A 26,945-nucleotide genomic window follows, 5' to 3' on the forward strand; every position below is an offset into this window, starting at 1 on the left:
CTATCACCCCCATGAATATAAATAGTTGTCAAACATCATTGTAAGAGTCAAACCTCATGTAAAGTTGGACCCAGGGTTTTTAGCTGAAAGTTTTGTAAGTGTCCATATATCACGGGTGAAGATTAAACATAGTTTTGCAGGGATCACAGCCCATTTCACTGCAGCACTCCTCTCCCTTCATTGGGACCTTGCACACACACTCCAAAAGAAGGCAGCATTTTGAGGATGCTTGAAGATTACGAATTCCCCTGAGAAGGTACAGCCACAAGAACATAAACACTAGAAGTAAGAGTAGGCCATTCAGCCCCTCAAGCCTAGTCCGCCATTTGTTGATGTGGGTAGGCTAAAGGTGAACAAATCCCCAGGACCAGATGGGATCTATACCAGGTTGATGAGGGAGGCAAGAGAGGAAATAGGTGGGGCCCTGACAGATATCATTGTAGTATCCTTAAACACAGGTGAAGTGCCGAAGGACTGGAGGTTTGGTCATGTTGTCCCCCTGTACAAGAAGGGTAGTAGGGATATTCCAGGTAACTACAGACCAGTGAGCCTGACGGCAGTGGTGGGAAGGTTGCTGGAGAAGGTACTGAGGAATAGAATCTATTTATATTTGGAAAATAATGGGTTTATCAATGATAGGCAACATGGTTTTGTGTGGGGGAGATCGTGCCTTACCAACTTAATAGAGTTCTTTGAGGAAGTGACCAAGTTGATAGATGTCATATACATGGGCTTTAGTAAGGCTTTTGATAAGGTTCCCCATGGTAACCTAATGGAGAAAGTGAAGTCAGATGGTGTGCAGGGTGTTCTAGCTAGGTGGATAAAGAACTGGTTGAGCAACAGGAGACAGAGGGTAGTAGTTGAAGGGAGTTTCTCGAAATGGAGAAAAGCGACCAGTGGTGTTCCACAGAGATCAGTGCTGGGGCCTTTGTTGTTTGGGATATACATAACATGATCTGGAAGAGGGCATTGGCGGTCTGATCAGTAAGTTTGCAGATGACACGAAGATTGGTGGAGTAGCAGAAAGCATAGGGGACAGTCTAAGAATACAGAAGGATATAGATAGACTGGAGAGTTGGGCGGAGAAGTGGCAAATGGAGTTCAATCTAGGCAAGTGTGAGGTGATGCATTTTGGGAAGTCTAATTCTAGAGCGAACTATACTGTAAACAGAAGAGCCTTGGGAAAAGTTGATGAGCAGAGAGATCTGGGAGTTCAGGTCCATTGTACCCTGAAGGTGGCTGCATAGGTTGGTAGAGTGGTCAAGAGGGGATATGGTGTGCTTGCCTTCATCGGATGGGGTATTGAGTATAAGAACTGGCAGGTCATGTTAAAATTGTACAAGACTTTGGTTCAGCTGCACTTAGAATATGGTGTACAGTTCTGGTCACCACATTACCAAAATGTTGACGCTTTGGAGAGGGTGCAGAGAAGGTTTACGAGGATGTTGCCTGGTATGGAAGGTGCTAGCTATGAAAAGAGGTTGAGTAGGTTAGGATTATTTTCATTAGAGAGGGGACCTGATTGATGTCTACAAAAACATGAAAGGTATAGACAGGGTGGATAGAGATAAGCTTTTTTCCAGGGTGAGAGGTCACACGTTCAAGGTGAGAGGAAAAGGTTTAAGGGGGATACATGCGGAAAGTACTTTATACCGAGGGTGGTAGGTGCCTGGAACGTGTTGCCAGTAGAGGTAGTAGAGGCAGGAACGGTAGATTCATTAAAGGTCCGTCTGGACAGATGCATGAGTGGGTGGGGAGCAGAGGGATACAGATCCTTAGGAATTGAGCAATATGTTAGACAGTGGATTTGGATTAGCACAGACTTAGAGGGCTGAAGGGTTTGTTCCTGGGCTTTAAATTTTCTTTGTTCTTTGATCTTTGATGGCTGATCTCACCTTGGCTTCAACTCCACTTTCCTGTCCAATCCCCATAACCCTTCAGCCCATTACTAATTAAAAACCTATCTATCTCCTCCTTAGATTACTCCATGACAATATAGTCTGACTGACTGACCCCACCACAATTTGGATTGCAAACTTAAAGCACAAGCTGTCTGACTGTGGTATACCGTGATACACCAATTTGTATCATAGCAACCAAGCCATGGGTAGTTAAATGATCAATGGGCTCAGCTAGATAGCAATTCCGTGCACAAAATGCTGTGTGGGTCTGAATCAAGCAAATATGTCATCTCCTCAAATGTTACTTGTGTAAGTGTCAACCCTTAACTTGTTGTCTAAAAGAACACTGATCTGAAAATTTTGACTTTTACATGGAAAAATATGGTATCCTTTGTTAAAGCCAAAACCAGCTATATATTTCCGTTGGACACTACTGTACTGTGCTGTCAGTCTGTAACGTTAACGTTTGAAACAATTATAGTTGTTTGAAGGTACAGAATTTGACAATTGCTGAAAAGGAGACGTTTAGTCAAAGCTTTTCAACTTGCGCACATCAGGAAAAATTGCAAGATTACCAGTATTTATATTGTAGGAGAGGCAAGTACTGTTTGATTTGCAAGTGGACTCTATTTAGCAATCATATAAAATGGAACAAAAAGACAAAAGTCCCAGTCCCAGATTCCATCTTCCTTGTATTCCTTATCCAGCCACAACCCCCCATTCTCTGTCAGTCCGACTTCGTAATGCATATGGCACCTCACCCCTCGTCCCCTTCTCCCCATCTGTCACACCCTCAGCTCCACCAAAGAGGCAAGAAATTGATGCATTCCTTTCTCATTAAGATTTAGACCAATCATTCAGTTTCCCGTACTGCTTGACCACAAAGTCAAACCCCCTCAGAGTTTCTCCCTCCACCAACGACTAGACTCGAGCCTTAAAATATTCTCCAGCTTCACATGTTTTTTCCACCTTCTCAGAGGCCCTCTCAGAAGCTCACCATGATCCTAAGATCCACCTCCAGATCCCTTGAACTTGTTCCCATCAGTTTTCTTCCCTGGTCCCTGTACTAATCGATATTGAAGCTGGTTCCCAATCCTCTGGTGGTGTCCCTCCCCCTTTCAAAATCACCACTGTCTACAAATCCAACCATTCCTATGAATGTATGGTTATCTTCCTACTCTTCACACTCCACAAACCTCAGCACATTTAATATTCTGCGACCATATTCCATTCCTCTCTAAGTTACACTCATCTGTTGCTCACATTAGTGACTCACATTAGCTCCCATTCCACTAATGCCTCAAAATCGAAAATTCTCATGCTCAATATTAAACTACTTTATGACATTGCCTCAACTTATTTTAGTTAAAAATCACACAACACCAGTTTATAGTACAACAGGTTTATTTGTAAGTACAAGCTTTCGGACCGTTGCTTCTTCGTCAGCTAGCTAGTGGAGAAGGATCTCAGGACACAGAATTTATCTTGGCAGCCCACTTACTTCCAACTTAAGTAACAGCCCTCCACCTCCTAACATTGCAGTTTTCTTATTCTGACCTCTTGTCCCTGAAGTACTCTGCCATCAGTAGACATGCCTTCAGTTGCTTAACTCTAGGATTTTACATTCTAGAATTAGGAGCATAAGAACAGAGAATAGACAAAAGCTCCCTTCTGCCTCACTCCACCATTTCTAGATCACCACTGATCAGTTGCCTCAACACCATTCCCTCTAGCACAAGGTCAGAAGTGAGGATTTTCACCGATGATTGCAGAATATTCAGCACCATTCACGACTTCTCAGATACTGAAGCTGTCCATGTTCAAATGCAACAAGATCTGGACAATATCCAGGCTTGGGCTGACAAGTGGCAAGCAACATTTGTGCCACACAAATGCCAGGCTATGAGCATCTCCAACCAGATACGGTATCTTGACTCTTGACATTCAGTGGTGTTACCATCACTGAATCCCCCACTATCACCATCCTGGGGGTTATCATTGACCAGAAACTCAGCTGGACTCACAGCATAGTGGCTACAAGAGCAGGTCAGAGGCTAGGAATACTGCGGTGAGTAACTCACCTCCTGACTGTCCAAAGCCTGTTTGCCAACTACAATGCAAAAGTCAGGAGTGTGAAGGAATACTCCCACTTGACTGGATGAGTGCAGCTCCAAAGACACTTGAGAAGCTTGATACCATCCAGGCCAAAACAGCCCACTTGATTCGTACCACATCCACAAACATCCACTCCCTTCACTACCGACGCTCAGTAGCAGCAGTGTGTACTATCTACAGGATGCACTGCAGAAAATCACCAAAGATCCTCAGACAGCACCTCCCAAAGCCACAACCACTTCCATCTAGAAGGACGAGGGCAGAAGATACATGGGAATACTAACACCTTCAAGTTCCACTCCAAACCACTCACCCATCCTGACTTGGAAACGGATTGCCATTCCTTCACTGCGGCTGGGTCAAAATTCCGGAATTCCCTCCCTAAGGGCATTGTGGGTCAGCCTACAACACGTGGACTGCAGCAGTTCTAGAGCATTACCTTCTCAAAGGCAAGTAGGGATGAGCAATAAATACTGACCAGCCAACAATGCTCATGGCCCATGAGTGAATTTTTAAAAATTCTCACACTGTCTCCATATCCCTTGATGTAACTGGAAATATTCCAGCCACTGGCTTGAACTTACTTTTGAATGAGCTTCCGCAGTCCTCTGGAACACAGAATTCAGAACCCTTTACATAAAGAAGTTCCTCGTCTCAATCCTAAATAGATTGTATTTTCAGTTTTTGTAGAAAGGTCCCTCTGTACAAATCCTCTGACCCACAAACTCTCATTCATTCTGAAGCACTGTCATCCTCAACTGGGGACATTGTACAAATAATCAGTGGCTATTATTCCATCAGCCAACATCAATGTGTAACTACCTAATTAAACCACTAAGATGGTCATTTGTCTAAAACAGCAGTCCATCAGGAAGAAAGAATTTATAACTAGGTTTCGACATGGTGTAAAAATAAACAAATTACTGTAAACAAACTAATGGACCATTAATTTACTGCAATATGACTTAAAGATGTCCCCCGTTCAAAAACCCCAAGCATAAAACTATTCATCTGCACATAAGACAGACAATAAACAGGTGACTTGACACAAATATGGATGGAAAAATGTAGACAGGGATTAAAAAAATCTGTAGATTAAAGTCAAAGCCACACTAGTGGTATGAGTTAATTGTCACAGTCGTTTTGATTTTTAACTTTGTGAGCACAACTTTGTCCACAGTGATAGTTGATCTTTGATTCAATAGATCATGGATGATCTCGGTCTTCTGTTATATTCGAATTAACCCTTTAGATTCTCAAGTTTTTTTCAGACAGAGGGATTAGATTACTTACAGTGTGGAAACAGGCCCTTCGGCCCAACAAGTCCACACCGATCCGCCGAAGCGCAACCCACCCAGACCCATTCACCTACATTTACCCCTTCACCTAACACTATGGGCAATTTAGCTTGGCCAATTCACCTAACCTGCACAGTTTTTGGACTGTGGGAGGAAACCCACGCAGACATGGGGAGAATATGCAAACTTCACACAGTCAGTCGCCTGAGGCGGGAATTGAACCTGGGTCTCTGGCGCTGTGAGGCAGCAGTGCTAACCACTGTGCCACTGTGCCACCCATGGTTGGAGGTGGAGTGTATTTAGCACAGAGATAGGTAGGATCTTGACCAGTCGGGGATCAAGGGTTACAGGGTGAAGGCAGGATGATGAGAAGTATATCAGCCATGATCGAATGGTGGAGCCGACATGATGATGGGCTGAGTGGCCTCATTCTGCTGCTATAATATATGGTCTCATGGCTTCTTGTTTGTAGGCTTCTGATGCACTGCACTTATTGGCCTATAACAAACTGCAGACTGGACCTATCCAAAGGCTGTCATTATGCAGCTTTTCCCTAAGTCAAAGACTCCTGGTGCCACTCTGTCTCATGAAGTTTCCACTTCACTGCTCTGAAAAGTAACATATTATGCGTGGCTACAGTGTATACCACACAATCCCACTTGACCTTGAGCTGCAAATACAAAACTTCTGCTTTGCTTTTAGTGATATCGCTGTGGCCTACTTCCAGTTTCCAAAAGGAAGGAAAAGCTGTGCTTCCTTACAGCACCTTACTTAAAGTCTATCTCTTTGACCACTAAAGCATGACCTGGTATCTCTTGTGGTGTGCCTCCATTTTTTGGAGTGTGCCTAGGTGAGGTGCATTGAGCCATTGATTTGCAAATGAAAGATTTTGTGGCTGTGATTCAAAAAAAATGCCACCTGTTTGGAAATGATGCTGAAAAATGTCGCTGTCACATTTAAAAAGCTGCACTTGGTGGGACAACCATGTCGTTTTCCCCATTTAACCCAGTTAACCTGATCAGACTGGCTTCAATTTTCTTTTACTGCCTTAAGATGTGATACACAATCAAGTGTTTGATTTTTGTTTTCTGACATATTTATAGTTGAAGTGCAGCAAGCTCTCTACAGAACCTGCTTGATCTGTACTTTGATCTCTGAGAGCTAAACAGTTGGCAACAAGAGGCTGATTTCTATATTTAAAAAGAAATCGGCGCTTATTCTGAATCAACTTGCCTGACTTGGATTTCTCCTCTTAAATATTCCCAATAAACTGTTGCGGGCTTTTCCCAATGTTACCGATTGTGAGACAAATTATTGATATGTCAGTAAGACAATTAATCAAACTCATAGGAGCAAGCCTCAGAGAGTGCTAACACATTAATCACATTCAGGAGGTGAATGAGGGGAAGGGTATTAGGAATTGGCAAAATGGTAGCGTCTCCTTTAAGTCAGGAGGTTCAGTGCATGTTGAGCAGATTATGGCTGAATATTTCATACCATTGTATTTGAAATCCGTTTGAAGTGTGAGCCGTCTGCATCTGAGGGTCAGGTCCTGATCTGAGTAGAACAAGGGCACACGACATGTTAAATTCTATGGAGTGCTCCGTCTTCTCCGTTACCATGGTAGCGGTGGACCAAAGGCTGAATGAATCTGGGGCCCGGCGCATGTCTGTTTTGCAGGAAGCCAAACAATTATAGAGATTGTGAGGAAGACCTGGAAAGGTTCAGTGAGGGCGTTACCTAAATTCTGAGAGAGGAGGGTGGACTGTGCACACTGGGGTCTAGCTTTAATATCACCCCAGATTTGCAGCTCTTTATTCACACAGTCAGGTTTTCGGTATGAATGTGCTAATTAAAACTAAACTCTCGACTGTTGAGCTGGCAAGGCTCAATTTACTGCAATTAAATCTGGTGCACACACTGTCAGTGTAAAACCTGAGCTTGCAAAGTGTGATTTTAACACGAACATGCTCTTACTGAAAGGTTTTTTTTCACAGGGCGGGAGTTGTTCAGGAAGGAAGATGAGGCTGTTTGGATGCTAATATTTATTGGCAGTCGGCCTGTATGCTTCTGTTAATGTGAAGTTCCTCTTTTGCATAAAAAATTGGTTCAGCAGATAATTTGAATTAAGCATTTGAAGCAACACAGCACAGGAGGTTGTCTTTGCACAAAATAAAATCTGAATGAACAGATAAATTAACTCAACAACTTCAAATGAAGAAGAGAAGGCTCCTGGACATTTCGTTGCCCCGTAAATGATAATCTTGTGCATGTGTGATGAGCGACAATGAAATTCTTCCAAAACAGACTGTTTAATTTTCAAATATACACACACACACTTCCAAAACCAGTTTGATTGCCTCCCCTCCCAAACAAAACATGCTCGACTCCACATTCTGACAGAACAGTGTGCCTTTCCTCATCCATCTGCTGCCCCTTGGTGACATGACATCACCTTTTGGCATTGAGCTGGCTTCTGTATTTACTCTGGTTTTGTTTTCTGCTATTTCTCCTGATCATCTCTGTAACACTCAAGGACAGGCCCAGCCTGAAACCCTTGGCAAGCAGGTCTCCATCTGAGCTAAGCACTGGGCAGTCTGAAGCCATCATTGTCCTTTGATGCTGAATTCTGTCCCCTCTTCCCAGTGTCTCTCCTCAGACTGGATGTAGCCAAGACCATGCACAACCTTAGCATCGTCCGCTCTGAGCTGACTTTCAGATCCCACTCCCTGTTGTTTGAGGTTTGGAAAGGGTTACTGTTGAAAACTGCATTAAGCTCCACCTGATATGATGATGTCACAAAGATTTGGGTGGGGGCAGGCAGAACGTCCAAGGAGTTTACCCATAGATCTCTTCGTAGTCTCAGTAGCGATGTCTAACACAGTAATGTCTCCATTTGCTACAGTGCAGTAACCTTGGTTAAAGATGAGAGCCGCTGTTCCTTAAGATTCACTTGTGGTTTTCCTCTACAACTGTAAACCAAATAGGGCCTTCGACCCAGTCAAGGAAAGTGGATGATAGCAGCAAACTTTCTCAATACATGTACAGCTCTAGTCTATCACCAAAACCCCATCAGCTCTGCCATGTTGTCTGTCTCCAACTCCATTCTCTTTCTGTTTCCCACTGTTCCACCTGATGGATAGGTCAGGAGGTGTGTACAGCATTTTCAAGTTTCTTTTGTGTGTTCCAGGCAGTTACGAAAACCTTTAGACAAAATACAAAATTCTCACGGCCTACCGTCATACTGCTGCTGAAGAAATGATTACATACCCTTTTGGATGTGGTTGTATTATCAGCTACAATTCTCACTGTAATGGCATTGCCAGAAAGTATATTTTTCAGGGAGGAAATCTGTGTCTGAGCACTTCTTCTCTATCTTGTGTTCTGAGCAGATAATTTGTGTTGATTCTGAATACTGGTCCAGCATTAGCAGCTCTTGTGCAGAACGTCTGGATGGGAGAGAAAAGGATTCTCAGTCTCAGCCTCATGTAGAATATAGAGGGAGTAATTCTGACTGGGGCTGGGGAGGGCTGGGTAATTCCACAACATGGAGTCTGATTCTCTGGTGGGTGGGGGGGATTGGGAATTCTGTAGCACGGGCTAATAATTCCCTGACAACGGGAATAAGAGAGGAGATATTCTAGAAACCCTCAATCTCGGGCTTGGGTTCAACATGATTTAACTTCACTGTGAAATATTTCCCTGCACACATGCTCAGTAGTTGTTCTTGGAGTAAAGAAATAGTTAAATAGGGCCAGGAGCAATGAATTCCATGGCAGGAGTAGTTTACAAGGTATTATATGGCAGGGAGGAATATTTTTATTTGTATCTGTTACTGGCTGGGCCAGCATTTACTCTCCATCCCCAACTGCCTTTGAACTGAGTGGTTTGCTAAGGTTCTTAAGAGGTAAGCAGTTGCATTGGGTCTGGAATCATTTCTTTCCTAAAGGGCATTAGTGATTCATTTTTAATGGCAGTCAAGAGTGGTCATATGGCTGCAGTTAGACATTGTTTAATTTCATTTTTTTTCAGTTGGATTAGAATTTCTCCATCTGCCATGGTGGTGTTTGAACCAATATCCCTGGGATGTTAGACTTAAACACAACCATTGAGATTACCACTGTGTCACTACCTCCCCATAACAATTCCTAATGGTCTGAGTGGAGGAATTTCAGGTCTCAAACTAAATAATTGATAGTTTACAGTGTAGTGTTTTAATGGAAATGCTCAGAGATTTAACAGATTATTTATGCACACTGAGTTTATTACTTGCGTTTTAAAAAATGCAGTGCAATTGTTTTCAATGACCCAAATATATTTTCGTGCAATCATACAGATCCTGGGAGTTATGAGATTAATTGACCCTGGCCCAAATGATTTTTACAATTAATTCAGTCTATTGCTGAGTTATTTTAAGTTGGGCGTAGGAGAGTCTGGGTGAATCTCTGTGAAGATGAAGAGCTATCAGAAATAAGAATAAATGTGAAAAGGGTTCAATATTTCTGCAAGAATGAGAGCATTTCTGCCTGTTTTAGTGATAGTGTTAGTTCTGATAGAAGTTCCCTGTTTGCCACAAGTGATTTGAACATCAATTTGGACAAAGGTTGGAAGGGATCAACATACAATTCACTGGGGTGGCATGTTGGTTCAGTGGTTAGCACTGCTGCCTCACAGCACCAGGGTCCTGGGTTTGATTCCAGCCTCAGGCCACTGTCTGTGAGGATTTTGCACATTCTCCCCGTGGGTGTGCTCCGGTTTCCTCCCACAGTCCAAAGATGTGCAGGTCAGGTGAATTGGCCATGCTAAATTGGCCGTAGTGTTAGGTGCATTAGTCTGAGGGAAATGGGTCTGGGTGGGTTACTCTTCGGAGGGTCGGTGTAGACTGGTTGGGCTGAAGGGCCTGTTTGCACACTGTAGGGAATCTAATTTCAGTTTATTTATCAAGAATTCTTAAACATGGTCTGACGTACATTTTAAGGAGGTAAAAATCAACGAGGTAAAATGAAGGGCTTTTGCCCAAACGTCGATTTTGCTGCTCGTCGGATGCTGCCTGAATTGCTGTGCTCTTCCAGCACCACTGATCCAGTACATTTTAAGGAGCTCATCGATCATGATCTACTGTCCAGATTCGGCCCATTTTCTGGCAGTAGTTACATGGGGGATGGTTGAAGGGTGGTCACTTTTCCGGGTGCCCAGCTGTTTGCCTGTTGTGAGGCCCTTCCAGTGTGGTTTCTATGGGGATTCAGCTGGAATATCTGCCCATAGATGGATAGGCTTATTGGAATGGTGTGCCAATGGCAACACAACAGCAGATGTTCCCTTACTGGTGCCTCAGGGAAAACCTCAGCATTCAGCAGACACTTCAGTTGCTGGCAGAGGCTTCGAAAACCTAATGACCCACAGTAGATTGACCAGAAACTGGAGCACCAACCCACTATCGGCAGCTCTTACATCTCATCGGGATTTAATCTGCACTTATTTTCAAGCCACCCTTGTCTTAGGCAGCTCCTGCCATTCCTCCATCTTATGCTATCCCATCATTCCTTAAAGATGAGCAAGGAGCCTTCTGAACAAATGCATCGCTGATCACCGCCGTGATATGAATGAAGTTAAAAATCCCATGACCCCAACCAGAGCCAGAGCTGGAAAAGCGCAGCAGGTCAGGCAGCATCCAAGGAGCAGGAGAATCGACGTTTCGAGCATAAGCCCAACCAGAGCCAACCAACAATGTGTCTCCACAGCACTTGGTGAAGTAATAAATGACGCAGTGATATTTTCTGCTGTCTGTGAGGATGAATTCTAATTTCAGAGTCCACAAGAGGTATCCAAATGACTTGCTCTGCAACAGGCTCAGGGCTGATTGTCTAATTAAGAACACAGCAAGTTTACAGATCAGCAGTAAAGGCATCTTGTATTGCAAATGATGTCCCATCCTTCCTTGAAAAGGTCAGCCCTTTCGTTCATTATTCCTGTGCTTTTCCCATTTGGTGCTTAATATTAACGCATGACTATGCAGAATACATGGATTGTCCTCCTTCCTATTAACATGGGAACTATTTTTCAGTGCAAACATGCAGTGAAGACAACTAAATGGAGAGTAAATATCTCAGGAGGTTTTTTTTTGGAATAAGATGCTTTGGAGTGGCAACAAATTGTCAAATATCCCAATTTCTGTGCGAGAAGGTTCCTTTACATGGAATGGGGAAGGCAGTCTTTGATTAGATTGACACCTACACTAGCCTTTCCTCAAGACCTCTGCTGATATCACTCTTAGACTTTCTTTTCTCTTAGTCAATGCCTGTTTTTGATACAGGAATTGATTCAGTCTTGAAAGTGCCAATTTCTTCATCGTGCAAAAACCCATTAGACTTTGTGAAAAAAGTGCTTTCCAGCCGTCCTCCTAAACAGCTTTGCATTCAGTTCACATCCCCTTTTTCTGCATCCCCCTTACTAAATCTTTTTATCAATTTTAAATGCTTTGATTCACTCGCCCCTCTATCCCCACAGTGACTAATGTTTGCACAATCTGTCCCCAAAATTGAATATCCGATGTCCCAGTATAATTTCTGTTGAATCTGTACTGTAGCTCCCATGAGACCAGTACATTTCTCCTGAGGTGCGCTCTGACAGGGTCATAACAATGTTCTGGAAAACTGAAGCATAACTTTCTCCTTTTTTGTAATATGGTCTCCTTGAGATAAAGGTCAACCTTTTATTAGCCTTTTTCATTGCTTCTTGGCTCCAGTGAGCTAACATCAATGGATTAGTCAATGTTGACTCTCAAATCTCTTTGCTCCTCCACAGTTCCTCAGTGTTTGGAAAATGCTCCATCTCATTGTCCTGGGGTCCAAAATGGATGTTGTTGTTCTTTTCTGCATTGAACTGCCGTTGGCATGGTTTTTCCCCCACACACTAAATCCGTTTAGAGCACAGAAAAGAGAGCAGGAATGAATTTGGTCTGTTCAGGTTCACCAGGGTCTTTAGCTGTTTATGACTTAGATGGAAGGATCAAGAAATAAGACATCCCGTTCTGTTGACAGCCCAAAGGTAGGTGGGAGCCGGGCTGCGAGGGGAAAGGATTGCAAAGATATCCGAATAGGGCAGTACACAAGGCGGTTGATAGTTGGCATATTAAATGGGAAAGTGTGACATTGAGATTGGTCTGCCCAATGGACTGTTATCCATGCGCTGGAATCTAGATATCTCGTGACGCTTGCATTTTCCATTGCCACTTTAACATGACATCTGCTTTCATAACCCAGGCTATGGTGAAACATTCTGTTGCTTGGTTCACTGGAAAGCCCTTTCCAACAGTGGCAGTCCCAGTCCAGGGCTGTGGGAAGCAGCTGGAGAATTGTGTGCTCCCTTGCTACTGGTGTTATTGTTGTTGCTTGGGGGGTGTGAGCTGCACACATATTGCTCCCACATGACACTGTCCGCCCACTCTGTCGTTGCTCCAATGTTCGATGGAGGCAGATTGGAGGCCATGTATTTGTCAGCGCTGGTGAATAATGATAGACAGGAGGTCCTGCAAAGTGGAGTAAAAGGCAAAGTCGTCACAGTCTTGCCAGACCATAGGGCTGATCTCTCATTAGAGAGAGAAAAATGACTGCTAATGATTTAACCTTGAATAGAATCCCTTTAGTGTGGAAACAGGACATTCAGCCCATTGAGTGGATACCAATCCTCTGAAGAGTATCCAATCCAGACCCATCCCCAACCCTATCTCTGCAATCCTGTATTTCCCAAGGCTAATCTCTGAACACTATGGGGCAATTTAGGATGGCCAATCCAGCCGAACCTGCACATCTTTGGACTCGAGGAGAAAACAGGAGCACTTGAGGAAGCCCACACAGACACTGGGAAAATGTGCCAACTCCACTTGGTGGCTGCAGGCTGGAATCGAACCTGAGTCCCTGGTGCTGTGAGGCCTCAGGTTAGGGGAGAGTCCTTCTTGGGAACCTCAGCTCGTGTGGGAATTGAAACCTGCTGTTGGTGTCACTCTGCCAGCCATCCAACCATAGAGTCACAGAGTCACAGAGTCATACAGCATGGAAACAGACCCTTTGATCCAATCGTCCATGCTGACCATGTTCCCAAACTAAACTAGTCCCATCGGCTTGTGCTTGGCCCATTATCCCTGTGGAACTGCTAATGTTTAGGCACTCTCTAAATTACTGCACTGCGAGTGGTAAACAGTTGAATGTAACCTCTGGTTTTTAAGGCCCATTTCTAGACCATTAAAACCTGTTTGTGAACGAGGATTAAAACCCAGTAGTTTACAGCATTTGTGAGAGTATTGGTTCTGACATGAGTGGAGATGGTTAGGGGAAGGGTTTTGAAGTACAATAAAGGGAAGGTTTTGGCTCATTAGGATTGACCGGCGTATGCTGATTATTCCATTGGCCTCACCTAAATGTCTTCGTTTTGAATGCAAACAAGACCATGAAGTGATAAACACTAATGCTTGCTCCCATTTCATTAATTGCAGAATACTGACTACACACCGGGGATGTGGCGCCGAACTGATGTACACTTGGAGAATCCAGAATATCACACCAGATGGTATTTCAAATATTTTCTAGGAAAAGGTAATGCCACAAAAACTGGAAGTTGTGTTCTTACAGGTCGGACAGTGTGAAATGGCTGCCAACAAACTACTATATACGGACAGCTTGCACTGTGTGATGGCCCAAGTTGACCTCTCCTCCTGCTCTGTCGTTTGTATTGTTCCAGAGCTGCAAACCGTTCAATTTGTGTGGATTTAATTTCACAAGTTTTGGATTTGACCTCAGGCATCAAAAGTCTTCACTTGCCCTGTTAGTCATTGTTAGGAGGCTGAAGCACATCCAACATGACCATGTTATATTGTCTGGCAGCAACTTGCACTGTACCCACTATAAAAGTGCTTGTGTAAGCAGCGTATTGGTAAATGTTTAATGTGCAGAGATAGGCTGGGCTGAAGCTCTACTTTCTGAGAACGTTACAGGAGAATATGGTGTTATGGTACAAACACTGACTCATTTTACAGTGCCCATCCCACCAGCTGTTGAAACAGGATACTGCACTTGATGCTGTAATGAATTTGAACTTGTCACTGTCTTAGAGATTAGTTTTCCATATTAATTATTCTGCCATTGTGAAAATTGCTGAGAGACTACAATCTAATTTGCACAGATATTGAACATGAAGATGTTGGAAATGATCCAAAATCTAGAATATTTCCTATTGTAATTTAATAAAGAGAACTAAAAAAATCTATCGCTCCCCTCTTCACTTACATCTCACCAAGATTTCCCCTTCATGATAACAGATTTTAATAACTACTCAAGTTTATGTGTTCAACAAGCTGGAACACTCTTGTTCATGTGTGGAATAGTTGTTGGGGCATTGCAGGTAACAGGTGCCCACAACTCGTGAAGAGAATCCTTACTAAGACCATTAAATGTTAAGTGATCCAGCCTGTGCCCTGTTAAAACTGAGTTACACATTGGACTATGAAGTTATACTGAAGGCAACATGAAACCAAGCAACATGAGATAGCTCCAGGAGCTTTTACCTACTCAGGTTTAACGTGTTCAGGAGCCAGGCCGAGAACCTGAGTGACTCTTCCATATTTTCATAATATGTAATCATTGTTGTCCACTCCAATCTCACTGATCCCGACCTCTGCAACCTCTTTCAGTTCAGCACACCAGTCAGTAATTAGCCTGACCAATGCAACTCTTCTCTTTCCTATCACTTTCACTCCCCCTTCACTCTCCCCTCTCTCTTAGCTCCACCACTGGCAACAAGTGTCAGTTCTCCCAACCTTGTAGATTCTGGAATTTACACCGGTGACCCTTTCCCCTTCCTACTTTCTTCCCTCCCCCTCACTCACCCAGCTCCCTCAAATATTTCTTTACAACATTGTGTCCTTTCAGCCGTCTCCCACTGCTGGGTGTACAGGTTCTGTAAAGCACTTTGAGACATTTTGTTAAAGGTGTTATTCACTCCACATTCAGGTTGAGAGTGTTCTGCTTTTAAGGGGATTAAAACTCTCATAAGTACTGGTTTTAGCTAAAATGCGAGTTGCAGTATTCAGAGTCCCCACAGACAGTCAGTGCTGAAGGCTGAGGGACATTGAGGTTCATAGCCTGCTTCTTGCGTGGACCCTATTTCTAAAAGCTTCTATTTTACCACATCATTGACAAGTCTGTTCAGCAAGTTTGCTACAAACCTGCTGGCTTTTTTCCGGCTCCTTACAGCATTACTGCGGGGATAAGACCAATCTGACATACACTGACCATGGGATAGTCTTTATTAAAGGATGTTTTATGGTGTATTTCAGGAGAGTCTAGAGAAATGGAATTAATTTCAACTTGCATGAAACACTATAACCAAAGGCAGCAGCATGACGGGGCAGGAGATGCATCTTACCACCCAATGTTTTCAAAGTTTGTTAGCCAGGCCCAATACAATGTTAAGTGATTGTGAATGGAATTGTGCATCTTGAAAATATGCTGGATGTTTCAGACTTCAAGCTGCATGTTTCCAATGGCCCAGGCTTTATCGTATATTTTACATTCATATTCAACTAGTATCCAACTACATATTCAGATGAAAAGTAATACCACCACCAGAATTCAAATTGTGATAGGTAAACTTACTGATTGGACTTATTCATGCATGAGGAGATTATACAGAAGCTGATAGAATAAGATAATATTGCTGTACAAATACAGTTGGTCAGTATGGAAACAGCTCTCTTTCTTAACCTATGAAAAGCTTCGCTAAATTGGAAAGAGCTTTTGAAGCGAATGACTGAACATTGCTGCAAAATGTTTAAGAGACATCCTATGAAGAAAGTCAACTTTCTGCTCACTGCTCAGTAAGGGAGATGGGAACCTGAGGTGTAGTTCCAGTGCACAGGAGGGTGAGAGTAGGGAGGGAATGGACAGGATTTCAGGGTCACAGGAGTGTGCTGGCAGACAGCAAACTGGTTTGAAGTGTGTCTACTTCAATGCAAGGAGTATCAGGAATAAGATAGGTGAGCATGCAGCATGGATAGGTACCTGGGACTTCGATGTTGTGGCCATTTCAGAGACATGTATAGAGCAGGGTGAGGAATGGATGTTGCAGGTTCCAGGGTTTAGATCTTTCATTAAGAACAGGGAAGGTGGTAAAAGAGGGGGAGGTGTGGCCTTGTTAGTCAAGGACAACATAACGGTGGCTGAAAGAACTTTTGACGAGGACTCGTCTACTGAGGTGGTATGGGCTGAGGTTAGAAACAGGAGAGGAAAGGTCACACTGCTTGGAGTTTTTATAGGCCTCTGCAGAGTTCCAGGGATGTGGAGGAAAGGATTGGCAAAACGATTCTGGGTAGGAGTGAAAGGAACAGGGTGGTCATTATGGGGGACTTTAACTTCCCCAACATTGACTGGATATGCTATAACTCTAGTACGTCAGATGGATCAGTTTTTGTCCAATGTGTACAGGAGGGTTTCCTGACACAGTATGTCGAAGGGCTGACAAGAGGGGAAGCCACATTGGATCTGGTACTTGGTTAATGAGGATCAAAGAAGAGGCATTATCAATTCTAAATGGAGTGAAAATAGACAAGTCCCCTGGGCTGGATGGAATTTATCTGAGGATTGTCTAGGAAGCTAGGGAGGAGGTGTTGGAGCCTTTGGCTTTGATCTTTGAGTTGTCATTGTCTACAGGTTTAGTACCAGAGATCTGGAGGATTGTAAATGTTGTGCCCTTGTTCAAGAAGGGCAGTAGAGATGACACAGTAGTGAGCCTTACGTCTGTTTTAGGAAAAGTTTTGGAAAGGATTATGAGAAATAGGATTTTTAATCATCTAGCAAGCAACAATTTGATTGCAGATAGTCAACATGGTTTCGTCAAGGGCAGGTCATGTCTCACAAACCTCATTGAGTTTTTAAGAAGGTGATCAAGCATTTGGATGAGGGTAGGACAGTTGACATGGTGTACATGGACTTCAGTAAGGCCTTTGATAAGGTTCCACATGGTAGACTGTTGGAGAAAATGCAGAGGCATGGGATTGAGAGTAATTTAGCAGATTGGATTAGAAACTGGCTTTCTGTAAGAAAGATGGAAAATATTCAGCCTGGAGTCTGGTTACGAGTGGTGTGCCACAAGGATCTGTTTTGGGATCACTACTGTTTGTCTTTTTTATAAATGACTTGGCCGCAGGCATAGGTGGATGGGTTAGTAAGTTAGCAGATGACACTAAAGTTGGTGGAGTAGTGGACAGTGTGGAAGAATGTTACAGGTTGCAGGGAGATTTGGATAAACTGCAGAATTGGGCTGAGAGGTGGAAAATGGAGTTCAATGCAGATAAATGTGAGGTGATTCACTTTGGGAAGAATAACAGGAAGACAGAATACTGACTTAATGGAAAGATTCTTGGTGGTGTGGATGTGCAGAGAGATCTTGGAGTCCATGGACATAGATCCCTGAAAGTTACCACCCAGGTTAATAGTGCTGTTAAGAAGGCATACGGTGTGTTAGGTTTTATTGGTAGAGGGATTGAGTTCTGGAGTCGTGATGTCATGCTGCAACTATACAAAATGCTAGTGCGGCCACACTTGGAATATTGTGAAGTTTTGGTCACTCCATTACAGGAAGGATGTGGAAGCATTGGTAAAGGTGCAGAGGAGATTTACCAGGATGTTGCCTGGTCTGGAGGGAAGGTCTTTTGAGGACAGGCTGAGAGACTTGGGTCTGTTGTCATTGGAAAGAAGAAAGCTAAGAGAGGATTTGATAGAGACATACAAGATGATCAGAGGATTAGATAGAGCAGACAGTGAAAGTCTTTTTCCTAGGATGATGTTGTCAGCTTGTACGAGGGGGCATAGCTACAAATTGAGGGGTGATAATTTTAAGACAGATGTCAGACGCAGGTTCTTTACTCTGAGAGTGGTGAGGGCGTGGAATGCCCTGCCTGCCAATGTAGTTAACTCAGCCACATTAGGCAGATTTAAACAATCCTTGGAAAAGCACATGGATGATGATGGGATAGTATGGGGGATGGGCTTAGATTAGTTCACAGGTCGAAGGGCCTGTTCTGCGCTGTATTGTTCTATGTTCTATGTTCTATGTTCTATGCTCAAAGCCCAGATGGAGCAGGCCCGACTCCCAAACACTGGGAAGTGATTCAGTCAATAGCGAGCATTTATGTGTAAACCTGTCACTTGATAACATCTCTAATGTCTAGTGCACAGTTCACAATAATTTCTCTAACAACCTGCCACTTCAAACCTGAGGTTCATTGGCTTCTTGATGAGGCAAACCTTGATTTTGAAATTCTCATCCTTGTTTTCAAATCCTTCCATGACCCTTTGGTTTGATTTATTATTGTCACATGTACCGAGATACAGTGAACAGTATTGTTTTGTGTGCTAATCAGTCAAATCATACCAAACATAAGTCCACCAAGGTACCTCACCTCTCCCAACATCCTAATCTCCTGTAACCCAATAATCCTCGGAACTATCAGGGCTTATCTTATTCTGGCCTCTCGAGCATCTTTTATTGCTTCACCATTAATAATAGTGTCTTTTGTTACACAGGAATAAGGCTGTGGAATTTCCACCTTAAACCTTTCTACATCCCTTTCCTCCTCTAAGATTCTTATTAAACCTGCTTCTTTGAACAAGCTTATGGTCACCTACCCTAATGTCTCTTTATGTATCTCAATATAAAAATGTGCTCTCTGCCGTCCTGTGTAGTGCCTTGGTCTGGTTGCCATGTTAGAGGTGTTATGTGAATGGAGCTGTTGTTGGAAATGGTTTGTGATCAATAGTTCTGCAAGTAATTATGTCCAATACATTAAAATACACCATGAAACCAACACTGATATGGAGCATAAGATGGCAAGGCTCTAGATAATTAATTAGCTTGATAGGGGACTAAAATTGATTTTTAAACTGATATAACTGAGTTTTATTCAGATGCTGAAACCTCTATTTGCATTTTACAATATCGCAAATTTAAGACAAGGTATTCAATATTATTTTCTGCTCAACAGAATGTGCTATTCTTTCCAATTGGCCATACATATTTGCTGTTATGAATTCTGGGATCTAATATGCTGCACTTTATTCTGAGTTTCCATTGGCTTTCAACTTGAAATGATCAAATAAACATTTCTGTGTCTGTTGCAGACTATAGTAAAATCAGTCACACAGTGGTGGTGCTCCACTTGGCTACTTGGTAACTGGGTACCTTCTTTGTAATTGTTATGATGATGTTGAAATCCGGCTGACGGGGTTTTCGCCAACTTTGGAGTGGTTGAGTTGTTAACAGAAAACTTTTTAAACTTTGATGTGAGAAGCAGTAGCAAAGTGTTATTTGTGGAATTGGACTTCTCGGAGAGATACTCATGTTGAATGTAAACGGCATGTTTCTTTTGTATTATTAAGATTGAGGATAAGCAAGTGAATGGTAAAGATTGATGAAGTAGCTCAAACTCATCCTTCCATGAATGGTGGGCAATAAAGGGGCTGGAGTGTACAATTCCACAGCCCTGCCTGACCCTGTCTGCTGCTGGTTTGATTTGATAGGTTGCCTTTAGAGTTTCTGTAGCACTGTCCCCTTAAGGGGCTGTTAATTAATTAATTTGGTTTAAGTTGATTTACTAGTTTTTCAAAATTCTATAAGGAGAAGACATTTTGTTACAATATCCCTTTCTAAAATGCTGCTCATTAGGTAATTAAGTTTATTTAATTTGGCGGAGAGGTAACACCTATTCCAACAAGTCCTGATGAATCTATCCCAACAGTCACTGGATCAGAGGTCAGATCAGTTTTCCTTAATGTGAATCCAAAGCAAGTAATGGGACCAGACGGAGTACCAGGCCGTGCACTCAGAACATGCGCAGATCAACTGGCAGAGGTCTTCTCGGACATCTTCAACCTCTCCCTGCAGCAGGCCACTGTCCCTGCCTGTTTCAAGAGGGCCAACATCATCCCTGTGCCTAAGCAGGCTCATGCAGCATGTCTCAATGACTACCGCCCAGTGGCCCTAGCTTCGGTGGTCATGAAGTGCTTTAAAAGGCTGGTCATGGCATGAATCAACTTCACCCTTTCCACTACTCTTGACCCACTCCAATTTGCCTATCAGACCAACAGATCCACGTCAGATGCCATATCACTTGCCCTTCACTCCTCCCTAGAACATCTTGACACAAAGAACAGCTCCGTAAGAATCCTACTCATTGACTAAAGTTCAGCCTTCAACACTGTTATCCCCTCGAGGCTGATTACTAAACATAGTGATCTCGGATTAAGTCCCACTCTCTGCAACTGGATCCTCAGTTTCCTGACCCACAGGCCACAATCAGTGAAGATTGGGGACAATATTTCATCCTCACTAACACTCAACACTGGAGCCCCCCAGGGGTGTGTACTCAGCCCCCTACTATACTCACTGTATACCCATGACTGCGTCGCCAAATACCAAACTAATGCCATTAAAGAATTCGCTGATGACACCACCATAGTTGGTCGAATCTCAGATGGCGATGAAACAGACTACAGACAGGAAGTGGTAGATCTGGAAAAATGGTGCACTAAGAACAACCTAGCTCTCAATGCCGGCAAAACCAAGGAACTCATTATTGACTTTCGACGGGTTGTTACATATGCCCCCCAACATATTAACAGCACAGAGATGGAACGAGTGGAGAGTGTCAAGCTCCTGGGAGTGGTTATTCACAACAAGCTTTCCCAGTCTCTTCATGTGGACGCACTGGTTACAAAGGCCCAACAACGTCTCTTTTTCCTCAGGCTGCTGAGGAAATTTGGCATGACGGCGAATACCCTTGCCAACTTTAATAGGTGTGGCATCGAGAGCATTCTGTCTGGATGTATCACTACCTGGTATGGCAACTGTACCATTCAAGATCAGAGACGGTTACAGAGACTGGTGAACTCGGCCCAGACAATCACAAAGGCCAACCTCCCATCTACAGAATCCATCTACCAGGCCCTCTGTCAAGGAAAGGCCGCCAGCATTTTCAAAGATCCATCCCATCCTGACAATGTTTTTCTATAACCTCTACCATCGGGGAGAAGGTACAGAAGCCTGAGCACACGCACAGCTGGTTTTGAAACAGTTTCTACCCTCCTGTTGTTAGAATACTGAATGGACTCACAAACTCTTAACATTCGCCTGTACCTGTGTTTTTATTTTTGCCGCTGTTTACCTATTATTTACGATCTATGCTACTTAATTCTGTGATCTGCCTGTATTTCTCACAAGACAAAGCTTTTCACTGTACCTCGGTACACCTGACAATAAATAAACTCAATTCATTTGATTGACTGGTTTTTGAAAGAATATAAATAGAGTGGGGAGGTGGTGCAGTGGTAGTGTTTCTACCTTGGGACCAGGAGATTTGGGTTGAAATCCCAACAGCCTCTGAATTGTCTACTAACACTCTTGAACAGGTGGGTTAGCAAATTAAAAATGGACTGGGGCCAATTGTCTAAATAGTGTGTGTGTGTGTGATGTATTTGAGGATAATACCCACAGTATGGATGCAATGCCATTCCAGCTGAGGTAGAATAGAATCCCTACACTGTGGAAGCAGGCCATTTGGCCCGTCAAATCCACACTGAGCCTCCAAATGGCATCCCAACCTGAACCCAACCCCAAATTTATCGATATAACCCTGCATTTTCCATTGCAAATCCACCTAGCCTGATTCATCCCTGGACACAGTGAGCTATTTAACATTGCTATTCTACCTAACCTGCACATCTTTGAATTGTTGGAGGAAACTGGACTACCTGGAGGAAACCCACGGCGAGAATGTGCAAACTCCACACAGTCACCTGAGGCTGGAATCGAATCTGGGTCCCTGGCACTGTGAGGCTGTGTCGACTTGGGGCAGCCACCTAACCCGCCTCTCAGATTGGAAGTCAATGGCAACCTGCTACTGACAAAAACTGCCAAGAAAACAGCTCAGGATGAATCATAAAGAAACAATAAGCCAAGGAGATGCCTTTAGGCAGAGCACCATGAAATGGTTTTGACAGAAGGTGCAAAACCCTCGACACATGGCCAATCAGCAGCTCACTGAAAAAAAAATCCATTGGCCCAGAGATGAATGAGTGTCAAATTATCTGAAATAGACAAGAAAGCATCCATACTATGAAAAAATGGGACGCTGGGCTGGTAGATCGGTAGCGATATAGCAGAGGTATGTAAATGCTACGTTCTGGAGATAAATCCACTGTCAGGAGTAGAAGTTGTTTGAGATTTCCACTCGGCCATCTGGTTGGGAATCCATTTAACACTGAACAACAGTGCCCAGATCTTGGCACGACCAAGGTGTGTATCTCTCTCTCTCTCTCTCTCTCTCTCCCTCTGGAGTGCCACCCTTATCTCTGCTGGAGTAGTTACCACTTCAGTCAACATAATGTAAAAGAAAGTTAATATTGTTTCCGTGCCTCGCTTTTCAAAACATTGATTTACAAACCACCATCAGGTCCATAAGAGTGGCGATAATTCTGTTGAGAAGTTCTGGAAATTCAAACAGCTGAAGGCTCTAATAATATAGCAGAGTCTCTGGATGCCATGGCTGCCTGTTTGGCTTGCCCTCATGATATGACTCATAACCCAGTGATACTGTATGGTATTTGTGCCTTTTTAAAAAAAAAACTCCTGTCTGTCATACAAATCTGTCGGATGTGAAAATGCTCAACCTCCCATCAGTTTTTGCCCCATTTGAACATATGTGCAGTCATCAAATCCACACAATTACCATAAGCATCCCATATTTGAATTATTAATTCACTTTACATCTACATAAAAATGTATTTATCATTTCCCCACAGATTTTAACTTGCCTGAAATAATTAATTGTCAGATCATAATTTTACTATTTTAGTAGTGCGTGAGATTTATCGATAGGAACAAGTTAGATTTTCTCCGATGTTAAAACGGCTAGCACACTGCAGAAAGATGGAAAATGATATCACATTGTTCTGTGGTAACATTATTTCAGAATATTCTTTTGACGGGAGAGCAGAAGGAGGAAACGAGACGGCAACAGTTTGAGATTGCTCCCACACACACTGTTTGCCAGCCCAGGTTCATTCAACATATTCCTCCGTGTCAGAAGTGGGTACTGCAGATGCTGGAGATCAGAGTCAAGATTAGAGTGGTGCTGGAAAAGCACAGCACATCAGGCAGCATCCGAGGAGCAGGAAAAATTGACGTTTTAGGCAAACGCCCTTCATCAGGAATCAGGAATTTAAGATTCCTCTGTGTTCCATGCTGCTGTCTTGACTCAAAGCCTCAGTCAAAAAGCAAATGAGCACCAAAATAACATCTGACTCCATGTAGAAAAACCATCCAATCTTTTCTTTATAAGTCAAAAGCTGGAAACATCTATGGCAGTATTGCTTGGTGAAGATTTGAAAGCCTTCCAGGTCAGCCAGTAGTAACAAATTACACTTGTGTCAATATCACCAATGATATTTTAAAAGCCCTAAACAGAAATGTGATTGGACAGCAGAAAAAAAGTTGACTTCCAGCCAAAGTTGTTAAGACCACTCAATGATAGCCTAGCCAAGGAGGTAGGTTTTGAGGAGTTCCTTTCATCAAGAGAGCAAGAGGCGAGAGCATATCTGGAGCAATGAGCCTGAGAGTGCAGTGCCAATGTTGGGATGAAGGAACTGGGAGAATCAAAGATGGGGGGAACTCACAATTCTCTGAGGGTCTTACGCCTGGAGAAGGTTACAGAGCTGGAAAGATGTGAAATGATGGAGGGATTTGAGCATGATAGTAAGGAATTTAGTATTAATCTGCAGTAGGTCAGTGATCTTCATCAGTTGGGCAAATGGGCTGAGGAAGTGTAAGGTCTTGAGGAGTGTTGCTGAACAAAGAGACCTTGGGGTGCAGGTTCATAGTTCCTTGAAAACAGAGTGACAGGTAGACAGAGTGTTGAAGAAGGCATTTGGTACCCTTGCCTTTATTGGTCAGTGCATTGAGTATGGGAGGTCATGTTGTGGCTGTACAGGACATTGGTTAGGCCACTTTTGGAATAGTGTGTTCAATTCTGGTCTCCCTACTATAGGAAAGATGTTGTGAAACTTGAAAAGATTCCGAAAAGATTTACAAGGATGTTGCCAGGGTTGGAAGGTTCGAGCTATAGGGAGAGGCTGTATAGGCTGTGGCTGTTTTCCCTGGAGTGTCGAGTGAGGGGTGACCTTAGGTTTAAGTCATGAGGAACATGATTAGAGTGAATAGACAAGGTCTTGTCCCTGGGGTGGGAAAGTCAAAACTAGAGGGAATAAGTTGAAGGTGAGAGGGAAAAGATTGAATAGAGACCTAAGGAGCATCTTTTTCATGCGTATATGGCGTAAGCTGCTAGAGAAGGTGGTGGAGGCTGGTATCATTACAACATTTAAAAGGCAACTGGATGGACATATGAATAGGAAGGATTTAGAGAGATATGGGCGAAATGCTGGCAAGTGGGACTAGATTAATTCAGGATATCTGGTCGGCATGGATGAGTTGGACTGAAGGGTCTGTTTCCATGCTGCACAACCTTATGACTCTATGATACTATGAATACAGGGGTGATGTATCCTGTAGATACAGGCAGCAGGGTTTTGCATCAGCTTAAGTTCATGGAGAATGAAGAATGGATGTTGGTCAGGAGAGCATTTAAATAATCCAGTGTTGAGCTAGCAACAGCTTGGCTGAGATTTTCAGTAGGAATAGAGGCATTATTAATGAGGTGACAATATGTGGTCTATGTGAGAGAGAAGTTCTGAATTTTAGATATTTGCTCTGGATCAGCTGGACACCATGGTTTAGGGAGACTGGCTTCATCATGAAACAGTGAAAAAAACAATGAAACATGAAACAATAAGTGGGACAGAATCCACGTCCAGGAATGGAGCAGTAATCGGGATTGAAGCAAAGCCTCAATCCTTGTTGTGTTTATACCTGAAGGAAATTCTAACTCATCTGTGACTAGCCAGCACAGCAACAAGAAAGGTGGTAGGCTTTGCAGTGGCAATATGGATGTTGTTAATGGGCCTTACACTGTCTCCCTAACATCAATGCAGGAAGACCAACACTCGGGCACTGCAGCAGGTGAAGGAGAAAGTTCATCATCGGCTTTTCAGCTGCTAGGGATAAGTAACAAGTTGCAAACTAGTTTTATCCACATCCCGAGGTGCAAGTTAAAAATGGACTTAAAAGGGAAGAATTCAGCTAATTTAATCCAGATAAGTGTGAGGTGATGCACTTGGACAGGACAAACAAGGAAAGCAAATACTTGATGGATTTGGAGTACCGAGGGTCAGAGGGACCTTGTTGTGCATGTCCACCAGTTGCTTAAGGGAGCAGGACAGGCAGATAAAGTGGTTAAGAAAACATATGGGATACCTTTCTTCATGAGTGGTTCTATTGCAGAGACCCAGGTGGTGTTCTGGGGACCCGGGTTTGAATACTGTCACAACAAATGGTGGAATTTGCATTCAGTACAAATCTAGAATTAAGAGCCTAATGATGACCATGAATCCATTGTTGATTGTTGGAAAAACCCATCTGGTTTCACTGATGTCCTTTAGGGAAGGAAACTGCCATCCTTATATGTGACTCCAGACCCTCAACAATCAGGTTGATTCTTAACTGGCTACAGCTAATTAGGGATGGGCAATGAATGCTAGCCTTGTCAGTGACACCCTCACTCCATGAATGAATGAAAAAAATTAGCTAAGGCATCAATTTAAAAGCAGGGAGGGTATGCTTGCAGCTATAGAAAATGTTGGTTAGGCCACAGCTAGATTATTGGCTGCAGTTCTGGAATCCACATTATAGGAGGGATGTGTTTGCATCAGAAAGGAGATTTTCCAGCATATTGGAGAGTTTTAGTTGTGAAGAGAGATTGGATAGACTGTGGTTGTGTTCCTTGGAGCAGAAGGGACTGAGGGGGTCACGACTGAGAGGTATGAAATTATGAAAGGAATGGACAGGAAGGAACGTTACCCTTGATGGAGGGATCAATGACCAGGAGGGAGGGGTATAGGTTTAAGGTAAGGGGCAGGAGGCTTAGAGGAGACATGAGGAAAAGCCTTTTCACCCAGAGAGTGGCGGGAATCTGGACTCACTGCTGTAAGCATGGAGAGAGGATCCCTCATAACATTGAAGAAGTATTTAGATGTGCACTTGCAATACCAAGGCACACAAGGCTATGGGCTAAGTGCTGGAAAATAAGATTAGAATCATTAGATGACTGTTTTTGACTTGCAAGGACTTGATGTGCCAATGGCCTGTTTTCTAAGACTGTAACAGGAGGAGCCATCACCATCAGGTCATATTGGAAACAGGTGGTATGGAACGTACACGGTTAGACCTGGTTTTGTTCCGTGTCACGGATGTTGAGCTTTTGATGTGGAACAATCCAACCTCCGAGCTTCGGGAAGCAAAGGCTTGCTGCTGGTCAATCTCCTTGTGTTTGATATCTTTGTTGACAGGCAGTCTGATGGATTGGGTGGTGAGATGCCGTACTAAGATGCTGTGGCCATTCCATCTGGCCCTAGTTTCTGCTGGTCCAAGATGGCTTCCCAATGGGTGGAGAAACCAGTTTGAATGAAGACAG

The 26,945-nt window shown here is 43.3% G+C and overlaps 1 protein-coding gene across 7 annotated transcripts in view; it reads left to right on the forward strand.

Annotated features, from left to right (window-relative positions):
• Positions 1–26,945, forward strand: part of garnl3 (GTPase activating Rap/RanGAP domain like 3) — a 451,733-nt gene that overhangs the window by 211,727 nt on the left and 213,061 nt on the right. For all 7 annotated transcript variants that reach the window (XM_043720251.2, XM_043720250.2, XM_087998395.1 and 4 more), the window contains exon 4: positions 13,806–13,905. In XM_043720251.2, coding sequence (XP_043576186.2) covers positions 13,806–13,905 — 100 coding nt within the window. The remainder of the gene's footprint in view (positions 1–13,805; positions 13,906–26,945) is intronic.

Source organism: Chiloscyllium plagiosum, unplaced genomic scaffold (genome assembly GCF_037043375.1).
Source record: "Chiloscyllium plagiosum isolate Xiang-an unplaced genomic scaffold, Cpla_swu_hap1 HiC_scaffold_21, whole genome shotgun sequence".
Classification (NCBI taxonomy): domain Eukaryota; kingdom Metazoa; phylum Chordata; class Chondrichthyes; order Orectolobiformes; family Hemiscylliidae; genus Chiloscyllium; species Chiloscyllium plagiosum.